The 15,835-nt window shown below is 43.8% G+C and overlaps 1 protein-coding gene across 1 annotated transcript; it reads left to right on the top strand.

Annotated features, from left to right (window-relative positions):
* The first annotated feature begins 586 nt into the window (after nt 1-586).
* Nucleotides 587-10,536, top strand: CYTL1 (cytokine like 1). Its single transcript, XM_063951345.1, is given in 5 exon segments — nt 587-760; nt 763-921; nt 1,011-1,055; nt 8,524-8,652; nt 9,627-10,536. Coding segments are annotated over 5 exon segments (465 nt in total). The 5' UTR covers nt 587-709; the 3' UTR covers nt 9,708-10,536.
* The last annotated feature ends 5,299 nt before the right edge of the window (nt 10,537-15,835 follow it).

Raw genomic sequence — 15,835 nt, 5'->3', positions numbered from 1 at the left:
ATGAAGTCTTCTGCCGCCTCTGAAGTCTTATTTTCTTCTCATACTCACCCGGCTTCTCTCTTCCGGCTCTGTGAGGAGGACGGCGGCGCGGCTGCGGGACGAACTCCAGGGTGAGACCTGTGTTCTGACTCCCTCTGGAGCTAATGGTGTCCAGTAGCCTAAGAAGCAGAGCCTTGAAACTCACAGAAGTAGGTCTGCTTCTCTCCCCTCAGTCCCTCGATGCAGGGAGTCTGTTGCCAGCAGGCTCCCTGAAAATAAAAAACCTAACAAATATACTTTCTGTCAGAAAGCTCAGGAGAGCTCCCTGAAAAGCACCCAGTCTCCTCTGGGCACAGTAGTAAACTGGGGTCTGGAGGAGGGGCATAGAGGGAGGAGCCAGTGCACACCCAGATCCAAAGTCTTTCTTAAAGTGCCCATGTCTCCTGCGGAGCCCGTCTATCCCCATGGTCCTTACGGAGTCCCCAGCATCCTCTAGGACGTATGAGAAATATAATTAATCTCCTTTCTTTCAGCAGAAATAATTTTCCCCATCTGTGTTTTTGTTATTCATCCTCTGTCTACCTATTTTATTATTTTTTTTAGGCTGTGGAACTCTTGTTTCTGACGTGGCTGGAAATATAAACATTCATCTCCCCCTTGGCTTAGAGCCTAGAGCTTTTTTCCCCCCTCGATTCAGACGTTTGTATAAATTGGTGTTGACTGCCCGATTATGTGTCCATTGATTTACAAACCACAGAAAGAACCATTAGCAGCTCTGCTGACAAACTGCAAACAGTAATGAAGCTTTTGCTGACTTTCTTAGCCCTTAATATATTCTTCCTTTTCACATACTCTGCTCCCCCGACGTGCTATTCAAGAGTGGTATCTTTGAGCAAGGAAATCACAGAGTCTTTTCAAGCACTGCAGAGGATTGTGCCAGCTGTAAGTAACGGGAAGGTACAAGGCAGATAGGAGATCATTGCAACCACCTTGTTATAATAACAACTTACCTATGTTGATTTTTAACACAGGGACCGTGCATGGACTCTCTTCCCACGCTTTACCTGGACATACATGTAAGTATTGTGATTTTATGATCTTTATGTGAAATGAGAACTCCTAACTATATTTTCTGTGGCTGGTGATAAGTTAGGAACAAAGTAAAGCAAATGTAACTTTGCACCAGGAACAAACCATGTTGTATTGCAAGGGGTGAAGATTTTCTGTTTTTTTTTTTGCATATAGCAGTGTTTCCCAACCTTGGTCCACAAGGCATACTAATAGTCCAGGTTTTAGGGGGTAATTCAGATCTGATCGCAGCAGCAAATTTGTTAGCAGTTGGGAAAAACCATGTGCACTGCAGGTGGAGCAGATATAACATTTGCAGAGAGAGTTAGATTTGGGTGGGTTATATTGGGGGTAATTCCAAGTTGATCGCAGCAGGAAATTTTTTAGCAGTTGGGCAAAACCATGTGCACTGCAGGGGGGGCAGATATAACATTAGCAGAGAGAGTTAGATTTGGGTGGGTTATTTTATTTCTGTGCAGGGTAAATACTGGCTGCTTTATTTTTACACTGCAATTTAGATTGCAGATTGAACTCACCACACCCAAATCTAACTCTCTCTGCAAATGTTATATCTGTCTGCCTCCCCTGCAGTGCACATGGTTTTGCCCAACTGCTAAAAAATTTCCTGCTGCGATCAACTTGGAATTACCCCCATTGTTTCTGTGCAGGGTAAATACTGGCTGCTTTATTTTTGCCCTGCAATTTAGATTTCAGATTGAACACACCCCACCCAAATCTAACTCTCTCTGCACATGTTATATCTGCCCCCCTGCAGTGCACATGGTTTTGCCTAACTGCTAACAAACCTGCTGCTGCAATCAACTCTGAATTACACCCTTAGTGATATCCATGTTTGAGCATAGATGGTTAAGTCAAAATAACTGAGGTACTATTCAGACCATCCAAGCATACCTCCCAACATGACCCTCTCCAGGAGGGACACAATGTTCTGCTCCTGGACTTCCTATTAATTTACGATTATCATCACCTGTGGTGAAACACCTTTCTTATCCATTAGCCTGTTCAACACAGGTGCCGTCAATCATTGATTAAGTGAAAAGTCCAGAAACAGAGCATTGTGTCCCTCCTGGAGAGGGTCATGTTGGGAGGTATGGGTCAAGTATAGCTCATACTTGCCTACCTGACCCTCTCCATAAGGGAGAAAATGCTCTGTTCCCGGACTTTCCTGGTAATGTATTATTGCCATCACCTGTGGTGAAACACCTTTCTTATCAATTAATTAGCTCACCACAGGTGATGGCAATCATACATTACCAGGAAAGTCCAGGAACAGAGCATTTTCTCCTTCATGGAGAGGGTCAGGTAGGCAAGTATGCCTTAAAACCTGGACTGTTTGTGTGCTTTGAGGCTGTGGTTGGAACCTTCTGGCATATCGGATAAATACCGGCTTCTTTTGCATGTAGCCCACAAATGCAGACAGCTTTAATTTTTTGTCTTACCATATTATCTCTTTAAACCAGGACACTAATGAATTACACAGGTTCTGTGGCTGGCTGACTTCAAGCCAGCATTTCAGCTGGTATTAATCAGCCAAAGAACCTGTATAATCCATAAACGGTTTAAAAGGATAGCATGGTAAGCCTATTTATTTTAGAATTGGACACACCACTCCCACATCTAGATCTCTCTGCACGTGTTACATCTGCCCCACCTACAGTGCAGCATGTGTTGCTAAAGTATAAAAGTTACTTCTTGGGTTTTTTTTGTTGCTTTGCTCCGAATTCTGAAGCTGCCCTTATAAGCACTGTAGAAGTCACACAGTAGCCCTGTGACCGTGTACAGGTCATATAAATCATTGACGGTTTCTCATTTGCATAATAATTTACACTACAGTAGGGGCTCATTATTCTTTACAATACACAGGTTCCCAACATGAGCACTGAAGTGTTGACATCAGAAATGTGCAATTATAAGTAATGACATCAGATGTTATTGTTTTAATAGACATTGTTTATGTTTACTGGAGTTTATACATATATTAACATATTTGGGATTATATAAAATGGACATATTTTCTATCTTGACCATGGCTATACAGTATATTGTCTACTTTTTCTCACCTTTGAAATAATCTGTGTGGCTTTGATCTCATGTTAAAGTAAAAAAATATTTTAAAATGTATTTAATTGGTCAGATTATTACATAAGGAGAATTCATGATGGATGTACAGTCCAGTACTGTATGCAATTCATTATATATTATATTACCCGTCATTGTTAGTAACTTTGATTAAAAAATATCCCAATATGATTTTCAGGGCTGAAGAAAAAAGCAGTTGGTATACTATGGCTGACATTTGGGTTGTATTGGACTGGAAGTATGATCTAATTAATTTGCATAATGTTTAAAAGCTTGTGTTAAGCCAGGTACATGTTAGGATGACGAGTTGCTGGTGTGATGGTCGGGATGAATTCCCTTCATCCCGGACCAAACGAGCTCAGGCATACACACTGTGCAATTCCCTAAACGACAGAGCGATATGTCATTCCATCCTACACTTAACTGCACCACATTGTACACGATAACTTTTGATTGGCTGTGCAGCACGGCCAACCAGAAGAAATCATATATGACCCAAGGGAGCGCACATTTATCCGTACACACTGTACGATCCACCAATATGTTGTTCTAATTTGCCATATCATGCAGATATCGTCCTAGTGTGTACCCGGCCTTATATTTATATTTAATTGTACACATTGCTTGTTTTAGGAAATGGTCCAGTTGGTGTACTACCCTTCAGCACATGGACCATTTAACACTGTACAATTCATATAAGTGTACTGCAGGCTGTGGTATATATGAATAGTATTTCCACAAATCCAACTGTAGTGTAAACTTGGCGATCACCAGTAAAATCTGAATCAGAATGATTTTCTCTCCTCACTCTTCCTTCTTGACCCTCTGAAATCTGGATTGTGGCACCTCTCTGCATTCTACAAGACTGTCCTTACATAAATGGCCAATGCTCTACCCATAGCAATGTCACAACAGGAACTCTTTCCATCCTCCTGAACCTTTGTTGCTTTGACACTTGCTGGTCATCATCGGTGTCCTCTCTGTACAGATGAAACACAAATTTACCTTTTCCCCCCTGACCTATCCATCTTGATTTCCATTATCTCTGCATTGATACGCTTTATTCACAACTTACTCCCTTTTATGAGTAACAGAGGCTGGTAAGTCCCTATAGTGCGCAGTTAAAAGCAGCTAACAGAAAAGTAGTAAAAGGAGAATTCCTCCACAACTCCCAAGAAATACAAATGTGCAAAAAGGTGACTAATTTGAATATCAGCGCTTAGTGAGGAAAACAGGAGGCATAATCTTCCCTTTACTCCTTATATCAAAGGCGATGACTGTTCACTCTATTCTTAGCCTTCTTCCTAGTGTCAATCGTCACACTTGGTCCGGGTGGGATTTCCTCTTATAAAGGATCCCCACCATGTGTAATCGGCTCCGACGCGGGTGTAGACGGCCACTGATGATGTCACCACACCTGGACGTGTAACCGGGACAACTGGCTATGTTGCTCCTTCCTATAAGGACTGGGAGCCGGCCCGAGGACAGTGTGGGTTTGTGGGAAGGCAGCACCGCGCAGGCACACCCTATAGAGGAGCAGGAGGAGGGAAGTTGCTGATACACGCTGCCATCTCCGTGTGGTGGGAGGGGCCAGACACCAGGAAGCAAAGCCCAGCTTCAGACTGCCTCTCTGTGTACACAGCAGGGGAGAAACCGCAGCTGTTTCTCCCCTGCTGTGTACACAGAAAGGCAGTCTGAAGCTGGGCTTTGGGGCCCCTCCCACCATATATGCCTCCTGTTTTCCTCTCTCAGCGCCGATATTCAAATTAGTCACCTTATTCCCTTTTATACCCGAACAGTCAGCCCCTGACTCTCTCTCACTGTCCATAACGTCACACTTTTCTTAATCTTTCAAACCCACTGCCAAGGTGTCTTCCTTGAAAATGTTATCTCCTTAGCCATAACATTTATTTCCATTCCATGCTAGCCACCCTTCCAAAAACCCCTTTGGGCCTCTATCCGATGGGGGAAACATGGCTGTCATTTACATCATTGTGACCCTGCCTCTGCTATTTAAAACGGCAATGTTCTGTATTTACAGTGGGGCATATTTTACAAGTGGGGCATGGGTCTAGGATACAAATCACATTATTCAACCTCCCAGGCGCCCATGTTCTGTTGGGATTTCATACTTTACTCCATTCCTCTATTTTCTCTTAATAACAATGCAATACCACCATTGAATGCATTAAACAAAACATCCATTTCACTATTCAATTCCAGTAATTTGCAGCTTCAGCTTAAGGCAGGGGTGGGCAATAAGCGGACCTCCAGCTGCAGGACTACCCATCTCAGCATGCTGGGATGTGTAGTTCAGCAACATCTGGAGGGCCGCTTATTGCCCACCCCTGTTCTAAGGGTTGGGTACACACTAGAATGATAAAGGGACGATTTGCCGTATTGGAATGACAAACTGTCTACATTATCTAGCGTGTATGCATAATTGCGTGCTCCCACGGGTTGCATGCGACATCGTCTGGATGACCGTGCTGCACAGCCATCAGATGATATCATTTACAGCAGGGCTGGCCAAACCAGTCCTCGAGATCTACCAACAGTTCACATTTTCCAGACCACCCAGCTGGTGCACAGGTGTAGTCATTACTAATTAAGATGTGCTGCATTCATTCCTAACTGACAATTCTACAGATCTCCAGGAGGCCTGGAAAACATGAACTGTTGGTAGATCTCGAGGACTGGTTTGGCCAGCCCTGATATACAGGGCTGTACAGTCTAATGAAGGACAGAACGAGGTATCGTAATGTTGTTCGTTACATCGTGTGATGTGTGTGGCCTATCCAGTGGTGCAAGTAGATAAAATGTGTTACAGGCACTGTGTGCGCGTGCGCCGAAAAATGGGTGTGGCCAAATGCCATATGGGGCGTGGCCAATTAAAATGTGGGCGTGATACACATATGGGGGAGGGTCAGATACACATATGACCCCCACAGTGCCAGATACACGTTGCCCCACAGTGCCAGATACACATGCCCCACAGTGCCAGATACACGAATGCCCCACAGTGCCAGATACACGAATGCCCCCCACAGTGCCAGATAGACGAATGCCCCCCACAGTGCCAGATATACATTGCCCCCCACAGTGCCAGATATACATTGCCCCCCACAGTGCCAGATATACATTGCCCCCCACAGTGTCAGATATACATTGCCCCCCACAGTGCCAGGTATACATTGCCCGCCACAGTGCCAGGTATACATTGCCCGCCACAGTGCCAGATATACATTGCCCACAACAGTGCCAGATATACATTGCCCGCCACAGTGCCAGATATACAGTGCCCCCCACAGTGCCAGGTATACATTGCCCGCCACAGTGCCAGGTATACATTGCCCGCCACAGTGCCAGATATACATTGCCCGTCACAGTGCCAGGTATACATTGCCCCCCACAGTGCCAGGTATACATTGCCCCCCACAGTGCCAGGTATACATTGCCCCCCACAGTGCTGCCTCCCCCCCTTCCCCAGCTCACCGCTGCTGCTGTTGTTTTGTCTCCCGTGTGTGAGGGGAGGAGAACGCAGCCTGCGCCTCACCTTCCCCTCAGTCTCCGGCGGGTGAGTTCAATATTCAGCGCCGATCCGTGAGCCAATCAAAGCTCCGCGAGCTCTGATTGGCTCACGGGCGGCGCTGATTTGAACGAAGACACTGAGGGCAGGAGAGGCGCAGGCTGCGCTCTCCTCCCCTCACATCAGCGGTAGCAAGCGGCGGCACGTCGGTGTGGGTACGGCGTACCCACGGCGAAATTCTTAAGGGTACGCCGCACCCACCCGTACCCGCATACTTGCACCGCTGGGCCTATCTTGTATGGTCCGGGCCAAAGGAAATTTCGCCCAACCATCGGGACAACTGGCCATTGATCTGGTGTGTACCCACCGTAAGGGCCTGATTCTGATCTGGAAGTAAAGCAAATAAAAAGCAAGTAAAAAGCAAAACCATGTTACATTGTAGGTGAGGCAGATGTGCAGAGAGTGTTAGATTTGAGTGGGGTGTGTCCAAACTGAAATCTAAATTGCAGTGTACAAACAAAGCTGTCTAACATCTGTGGGCTACATGGAAAAGCAGCCAGTATTTACCCTGCACAGAATTTTTTTTAAATGTATTTGCTCCCCTTGCTTTGCAACATGGTTTGTTCCAGATACAAAGTTACTTGCTTTTTTTCTTGCTTTACATCCAAATCAGAATTAGACCATTAATTCATTGTGGGATACCATGTTCAATGCCTTCTTATAATCTAAGTAAACTGTATCCGGTTCTATCAGGTTACCAAACTGCATTGCAGAAGTGTTATGGTGCCCATACACTGTGAGATATTAGGTGCTATCCTTCGATTTCAACCTCATCTGTGAGAGAAATCGAAGGATTGTATGCACATTTTAGGTACCTTGAGACGCGATGCACGGGCACGCCGCTCGAATGTCACGTCTCAAGATAGTATGTGCTGCACTTAATATTTCTCGCATCGCAGTGCGATCGCATGTGGTTTTAAAACCACATGCGATATATTGCACTGCAATGTGCGATGGGCACCCGCCAGGAGCGGCCAGAGGCTGCTCCCACTCAGCGGTGACGTGCCAATCACGTGATTACCATGCAATCTATTGCATGATCGCATGGTAATCACTTTGGCAATTAAGGTGTGATTTCACCGCACCTGAACTGCCGGTGCGATGCCCCGCGATGTCGCGGGGCATCGCACAAGTGTATGGGCACCATAAGTGCTCCTAGTCAAGGTAGCACTCCGGCATGCTTACAGTATGTGGGGAAAGATTTCACCTTTCACCCATGGATGATTTTTTTATATATATATATATATATATATATATATATATACACAACTGCCACTTCTTAAGGAAAGCGACCAGCATGGGAAACCGCAATGTTCACATATTGACCTGTCAAGGTTGAATGTGTTCATTCATTCCAGTCCCAGATCCATTTGCAGTAAGTTGTGTCTAATAATTAAGGCTTTTTATTTGACATTTCCATTGGACTACTTCAAGAAACAAGACCCCATTGGATGGAGGAGCCTAATTAGGTCATAAATGAGTGTGGGTGTGTTTTCTTAAATTAAATTAAAATGTTTTGAAAAATGTGCGTGTCTCGGCTGCTAGTGCTTCCTCGGACTTGTAGTTCCACAATATTAATTTATCAGTTTAACCCTGTACGCTGGCATCCACTTCCCACCATTACCAGTTAAGTTTAAGAATCTTACTCCTTTATTTGACCAGTGTACTTAGTATGATATTTCATTTTGACAATGTTATATTATTTTAAAAGAAATATATAACACTTAATTATGAATAGAAAAAAGTGAAAATTTTGCTCCACTTAGCCATGGACTGCTCTGTTTCAGAATTCCTGCGTCATGACAAGGTTACGCACGTTTATCTCAGCCCCACATTGTGGAAGACTGCCAAGAGTGACAGCGTTAAAGAAGAAAGTGCGAAGTTTATATAACATCATAAATTCAGTCTGCAAGAGAGTACGTTGTTTTCATTTATTTAGAAAGAAAGAGCTTGAAGTTAGCAAAGGTTTGGGCTGTTTGAGAAAGCGATTTTGACAGTCTGCTAAGAAACATTAAGGCTTCCATGGAAGTGTTTGTCAGGCCATGCTGGATATGTTGGAGCATAAGGGAGTACAGAACAACGAAGGAAACATCATTTTGCATAACCCTATAACCTTGGACACTTGGCCAAAAGCCTTAATGTGACTCACACATAGATATAAATAGTGTGAAGACTGAAATTACGTTACAGTATGTGTAGAATAGAAAGTATAGTGACCATTATAGAACCTATATAGTTTTATCTGCCACTCAGTCCGGCCACCCAGTACTTATTTTGAATTTTAGGGGAAGAATGTATTAGGGGGATATTCAATCTGCACTAATTTGACCTATGTGTATTCAATAGCGGGCTATTTGGGATCCATTTTTTTCCATGCCTTTTCATTTTTCGCCAATCCACATGGTTTTCGCCCCTTCCCAGATTTTTCGACCAGTCTAAAAAGTGGCATGGGCATTGAATAGGTTGAATGTAAATTCGACCTAAAAACGGGCGAAAAGTGCAGTTTTTTTCCACTGGTCGAAAAAACAACACTAATTGAATAGCCCCCTAGCCTCAGATGTCGTAAAACTGGCACAATTCCAGTGATTTTCTAATAAGTTCCCATTTGCCATATGTAATAGAATGTAAAGACTCTCACAGACACCAAAAATCGTCCCAAACGATTTGTGTCTTCATAACCAAGTGCTGCAAAGTGCTGGATTAGGCAACATAGAGACACCAAAGTTTCTGTAATATTGCAGTGATTTACAGCAATTTAAAGTCACCGAAAATTCTCAATCTCTTATAATCCCCTCCATATCTTTTTCTAAATATGCATTGTTTCATCACAATGTGCCAATGTAATATATTCTGTGCTTAATTCATGATTCTTTTCTCTGCTATTCTGCAGGACTTGGTCTTCTTCACTGATGACTGTGAAGCGCTTGATCATATATCTACTGTGACCCCCACACCGACTGTTTCAACATAAAGTGGTCAATGCCTGTAGTTTGGTGACAATACTACACCTGTTCCAGTGAAATGGGCTTAGTTTCACTGTTATTAATTTATATCTAGTTGCAGGTTGTCTTCCTAGCACTAATGCAATACGACCCGTATTAGGGATCACAGACAGCGATATTTGATATCCTCTTTGTAGGTATATGAAAAGCCTTTAGAAGATATTTAGGGGTCTATTCATGAAGCAGTGAAAAGTGTGGAGAAGTGAGCCAGTGGAGAAGTTGCCCATGGCAACCAACCAACATTGAAGTAACATTTATAATTTGCACATACTACACTATTGTACGGAACAGCTGACTCACTTCTCCACTCTTTTCACTGCTTCATGAATAGACCCCATAGGCTGATACAAGGGGACCTGTTTTCTCCTCTTTGGAACAATGTTGTGGGATATATTTCTCAAACTTTTCTGTAATCTTCCGAGAGATATTGAAATATAGTTGAAATCTGCTGTCAATTTAATTGGCTAAAATTGTAGGCATATAGGTCTCTTCTTCACATACGAAGACAGTTTTGTAGTCCTGATAGCCCTTAATTTATGCCTGCAATTTAACTCATCTCAACCAGCAGATGTGTCACTTAGAGTGTGCTCCAGTTTTCAAACTATTTAATCAATGACTAGTATGATATGAAGCCTTTATTTAACTGCAAGAGTTCTATGTGTTGCCCAATCAACTATATTTTATTAGCATGAAGCAGTTTTATATATACAGTAGTTTATATGTAAACACTTTTGTGTCTTGTTTTCCCCATCTTTGTTTTGTACTGAAAAGAATAAAGATTTCTACTTTAAATTTAAAGGTTTATATTATTTTGTTATTGCTAAATACTTTTATTACAATTTTTTTTTTTTTTGCAGTACATGTTGGTTTAATCATGTTTCAAAAAGGGTACAGAACACATTAAAATGCATTGGTGCAATATGTGCTAACGGAAGATTTCCCATCCAAATTAAATGCACATTACTTAGACGTTTGGGGAACATTGCATAATTGGAAGTACACTGAGAGAAAATTAAGAAACGTTCTAGCCTAAAAAAAAGTATATTTCCACACATAGGGAGTAAATTTACTAAGATTCGTATTTTCCCATTTCAGGTCAAAGTTCAATCACGAATGACATCGAAAGTGTTAAACTGCAACTTTTTGAATTTATTACGACTAATTTACTAAGCTGTCGTATTCGGGTTTTTCTTTTGTTCCGATGTCGATGTCATTCGTGTTTTTTTTTTTTTTTTTACGGCAGTGATTAGCAAAACACTGCCGACTTTTTAAAAATGAATCTCGGCCGGATCTGTGTGATCCGTGCTGGGGTTCATTTTTTTTTTTTTAATTAAACAGTGTAAAATAAAAAAAAAATTGCGTGGGGTCCCCCCTCCTAAGCATAACCAGCCTCGGGCTCTTTGAGCCGATCCTGGTTGCAGAAATATGGGGGGGAAAATGACAGGGGTTCCCCCATATTTAAGCAACCAGCATCGGGCTCTGCGCCTGGTCCTGGTTCCAAAAATACGAGGGACAAAAAGAGTAGGGGTCCCCCGTATTTTTAAAACCAGCACCGGGCTCCACTAGCTGGACAGATAATGCCACAGCCGGGGGTCACTTTTATATAGTGCCCTGCGGCCGTGGCATCAAAAATCCAACTAGTCACCCCTGGCCGGGGTACCCTGGGGGAGTGGGGACCCCTTCAATCAAGGGGTCCCCCCCCCAGCCACCCAAGGGCCAGGGGTGAAGCCCGAGGCTGTCCCCCCCCATCCACTTGGCTGCGGATGGGGGGCTGATAGCCTTTTGTGAAAATGAAAAGATATTGTTTTTAGTAGCAGTACTACAAGTCCCAGCAAGCCTCCCCCGCATGCTGGTACTTGGAGAACCACAAGTACCAGCATGCGGCGGAAAAACGGGCCCGCTGGTACCTGTAGTACTACTACTAAAAAAATACCCAAAAAAAGACAAGACACACACACCGTGAAAGTAAAGATTTATTACATACATCCACACAAACATACATACATACTTACCTTATGTTCACACGCAGGTCGGTCCTCTTCTCCAGTAGAATCCAAGGGGTACCTGTTGAATAAATTCTACTCACCAGATCCAGGGTCCCAGGGTCCTCGGGGCAACCATTTGTAATCCAGGTACTTGAATAAAATAACAAAACGGATACCCGAGCCACGAACTGAAAGGGGCCCCATGTTTTCACATGGGACTCCTTTCCCCGAATGCCAGAAACCCACTCTGACTTCTGTCTAAGTGGGTTTCTTCAGCCAATCAGGGAGCGCCACGTTGTAGCACTCTCCTGATCGGCTGTGTGCTCCTGTACTGAGTGACAGGCGGCACACGGCAGTGTTACAATGTAGCGCTTTTGCGCTCCATTGTAACCAATGGTGGGAACTTTCTGCTCAGCGGTGACGTCACTTTAGGTCAACCGCAGGGCAGAAAGTTCCCACCATTGGTTACAATGGAGCGCATAGGCGCTACATTGTAACACTGCCGTGTGCCGCCTGTCACTCAGTACAGGAGCACACAGCCGATCAGGAGAGTGCTACAACGTGGCGCTCCCTGATTGGCTGAAGAAACCCACTTAGACAGAAGTCAGAGTGGGTTTCTGGCATTCGGGGAAAGGAGTCCCATGTGAAAACATGGGGCCCCTTTCAGTTCGTGGCTCGGGTATCCGTTTTGTTATTTTATTCAAGTACCTGGATTACAAATGATTGCCCCGAGGACCCTGGGACCCTGGATCTGGTGAGTAGAATTTATTCAACAGGTACCCCTTGGATTCTACTGGAGAAGAGGACCGACCTGCGTGTGAACATAAGGTAAGTATGTATGTATGTTTGTGTGGATGTATGTAATAAATCTTTACTTTCACGGTGTGTGTGTCTTGTCTTTTTTTGGGTATTTTTTTAGTAGTAGTACTACAGGTACCATCGGGCCCGTTTTTCCGCCGCATGCTGGTACTTGTGGTTCTCCAAGTACCAGCATGCGGGGGAGGCTTGCTGGGCCTTGTAGTACTGCTACTAAAAACAATATCTTTTCATTTTCACAAAAGGCTATCAGCCCCCCATCCGCAGCCAATTGGATGGGGGGGACAGCCTCGGGCTTCACCCCTGGCCCTTGGGTGGCTGGGAGGGGGGACCCCTTGATTGAAGGGGTCCCCACTCCCCCAGGGTACCCCGGCCAGGGGTGACTAGTTGGATTTTTGATGCCACAGCCGCAGGGCACTATATAAAAGTGACCCCCGGCTGTGGCATTATCTGTCCAGCTAGTGGAGCCCGGTGCTGGTTTTAAAAATACGGGGGACCCCTACTCTTTTTGTCCCCCGTATTTTTGGAACCAGGACCAGGCGCAGAGCCCGATGCTGGTTGCTTAAATATGGGGGAACCCCTGTCATTTTTTCCCCCATATTTCTGCAACCAGGATCGGCTCAAAGAGCCCGAGGCTGGTTATGCTTAGGAGGGGGGACCCCACGCAATTTTTTTTGAGAAAATAATCACTTTCCCACCCCTTCCCACTGATATACATGCACGGATCTCATGGATCCGTGCATGCCTATCCAATCACGGATAAAAAAAGCAGGTCTGTTTTTTTTAAGCACTTTTTTACGAGTTGTAATTTTTCACGGCAGTGTTTTGTTTTTTTCTGCTTTGCACTTCTTAGTAAATGACCGAGATTCATACTTAAACAGCCGCGTTTTGACCGATGGTGTATTCATTCGTGATTTTTTTCCTAGGACTTCCAAATATTACGAATGCCCTCATCACTGCCGTGATTTGAGTTTAGTAAATTACCGAGATGACACTTTGATGAAAAAACGGCATCTCGGTCAAAATCGGGACCTTAGTAAATTTACCCCATAGTGCGTGATTCTGAGTTTAAATGTAAGTGAAATGGACACATCTCTCCAGGACTTAAAAGTGGTCCTGGAAAGTTGGTGTGACCCCACCCGCCTCAACAAGTTTTGTGGAGCTACTCTGAGCAAACATGAAAAAAGTTGCTCGTTGACCACTGTTCTTAAAGATTCTAACTGAATACTTATTACTGAAATGTACAAACACAAATAAGGGAGATGTAAGAGCAAGGAGAAACCTCAATATGACTGGGATAAACACAAACACACACACACACACACTAGAGATGAGCGGGTTCGGTTCCTCGGAATCCGAACCCGCCCGAACTTCAGGTTTTTTTACACGGGTCCGAGCGACTCGGATCTTCCCGCCTTGCTCGGTTAACCCGAGCGCGCCCGAACGTCATCATCCCGCTGTCGGATTCTCGCGAGACTCGGATTCTATATAAGGAGCCGCGCGTCGCCGCCATTTTCACACGTGCATTGAGATTCATAGGGAGAGGACGTGGCTGGCGTCCTCTCCGTTTATAGAGAAGAGAGTGAGACTAGAGTAGAGAGAGACACAGTAGTAATTTTGGGGAGCATTAGGAGGAGTACTACTACTTGCTGAAGTGATAGATAGATAGTGTGACTGTATAATGTATATCTGACTTGTGGGGGAGACACTGACAGTGGGGAGCAGTTAGAGTCTGAGAGCAGGACTCAGGAGTACATATAACGTACAGTGCACACTTTTGCTGCCAGAGTGCCACACTGCCATTGTGACCACACTGACCACCAGTATAATATATATTGTGATTGTCTGCTTAGGAGTACTACTTGCAAGTTGCTGATAGTGTGACCAGTGACCTGACCACCAGTTTAATAATCACCACCAGTTTAATATATATATATATATATATATATAATTGTATATAATATATATATATAATATTGTATACCACCTACCCGTTTTTTTTTCTTTCTTCTTCTTTATACATACTACTATAGTAGCTTACTGTAGCAGTCTGCGGTGCTGCTGAGCTGACAGAGTCAGCAGGTCCGTCATCAGTCATTACATAATAAATATATATACCTGTCCGGCTGCAGTACTAGTGATATTATATATATATATATTGATTTCATCTCATTATCATCCAGTCTATATTAGCAGCAGACACAGTACGGTAGTCCACGGCTGTAGCTACCTCTGTGTCGGCAGTCGCTCGTCCATCCATAATTGTATACCACCTACCCATGGTTTTTTTTTTTCTTTCTTCTTTATACATACTACTATAGTAGCTTACTGTAGCAGTCTGCGGTGCTGCTGAGCTGACAGTGTCCAGCAGGTCCGTCATCAGTCATTACATAATAAATATATCTACCTGTCCGGCTGCAGTACTAGTGTGATATTATATATATATATATATATATATATATATATTGATTTCATCTCATTATCATCCAGTCAATATTAGCAGCAGACACAGTACGGTAGTCCACGGCTGTAGCTACCTCTGTGTCGGCAGTCGCTCGTCCATCCATAATTGTATACCACCTACCCGTGGTTTTTTTTCTTTCTTTCTTCTTTATACATACTACTATAGTAGCTTACTGTAGCAGTCTGCGGTGCTGCTGAGCTGACAGTGTCCAGCAGGTCCGTCATCAGTCATTACATAATAAATATATCTACCTGTCCGGCTGCAGTACTAGTGTGATATTATATATATATATTGATTTCATCTCATTATCATCCAGTCTATATTAGCAGCAGACACAGTACGGTAGTCCACGGCTGTAGCTACCTCTGTGTCGGCAGTCGCTCGTCCATCCATAATTGTATACCACCTACCCGTGGTTTTTTTTTTCTTTCTTCTTTATACATACTACTATAGTAGCTTACTGTAGCAGTCTGCGGTGCTGCTGAGCTGACAGTGTCCAGCAGGTCCGTCATCAGTCATTACATAATAAATATATCTACCTGTCCGGCTGCAGTACTAGTGTGATATTATATATATATATATATATTGATTTCATCTCATTATCATCCAGTCTATATTAGCAGCAGACACAGTACGGTAGTCCACGGCTGTAGCTACCTCTGTGTCGGCAGTCGCTCGTCCATCCATAATTGCATACCACCTACCCGTGGTTTTTTTTTTCTTTCTTCTTTATACATACTACTATAGTAGCTTACTGTAGCAGTCTGCGGTGCTGCTGAGCTGACAGTGTCCAGCAGGTCCGTCATCAGTCATTACATAATAAATATATATA

Source organism: Pseudophryne corroboree, chromosome 1, assembly GCF_028390025.1.
Source record: "Pseudophryne corroboree isolate aPseCor3 chromosome 1, aPseCor3.hap2, whole genome shotgun sequence".
In the NCBI taxonomy this organism is placed as follows: Eukaryota; Metazoa; Chordata; class Amphibia; order Anura; family Myobatrachidae; genus Pseudophryne; species Pseudophryne corroboree.
This window is presented reverse-complemented; position numbering and strand designations above follow the sequence as displayed.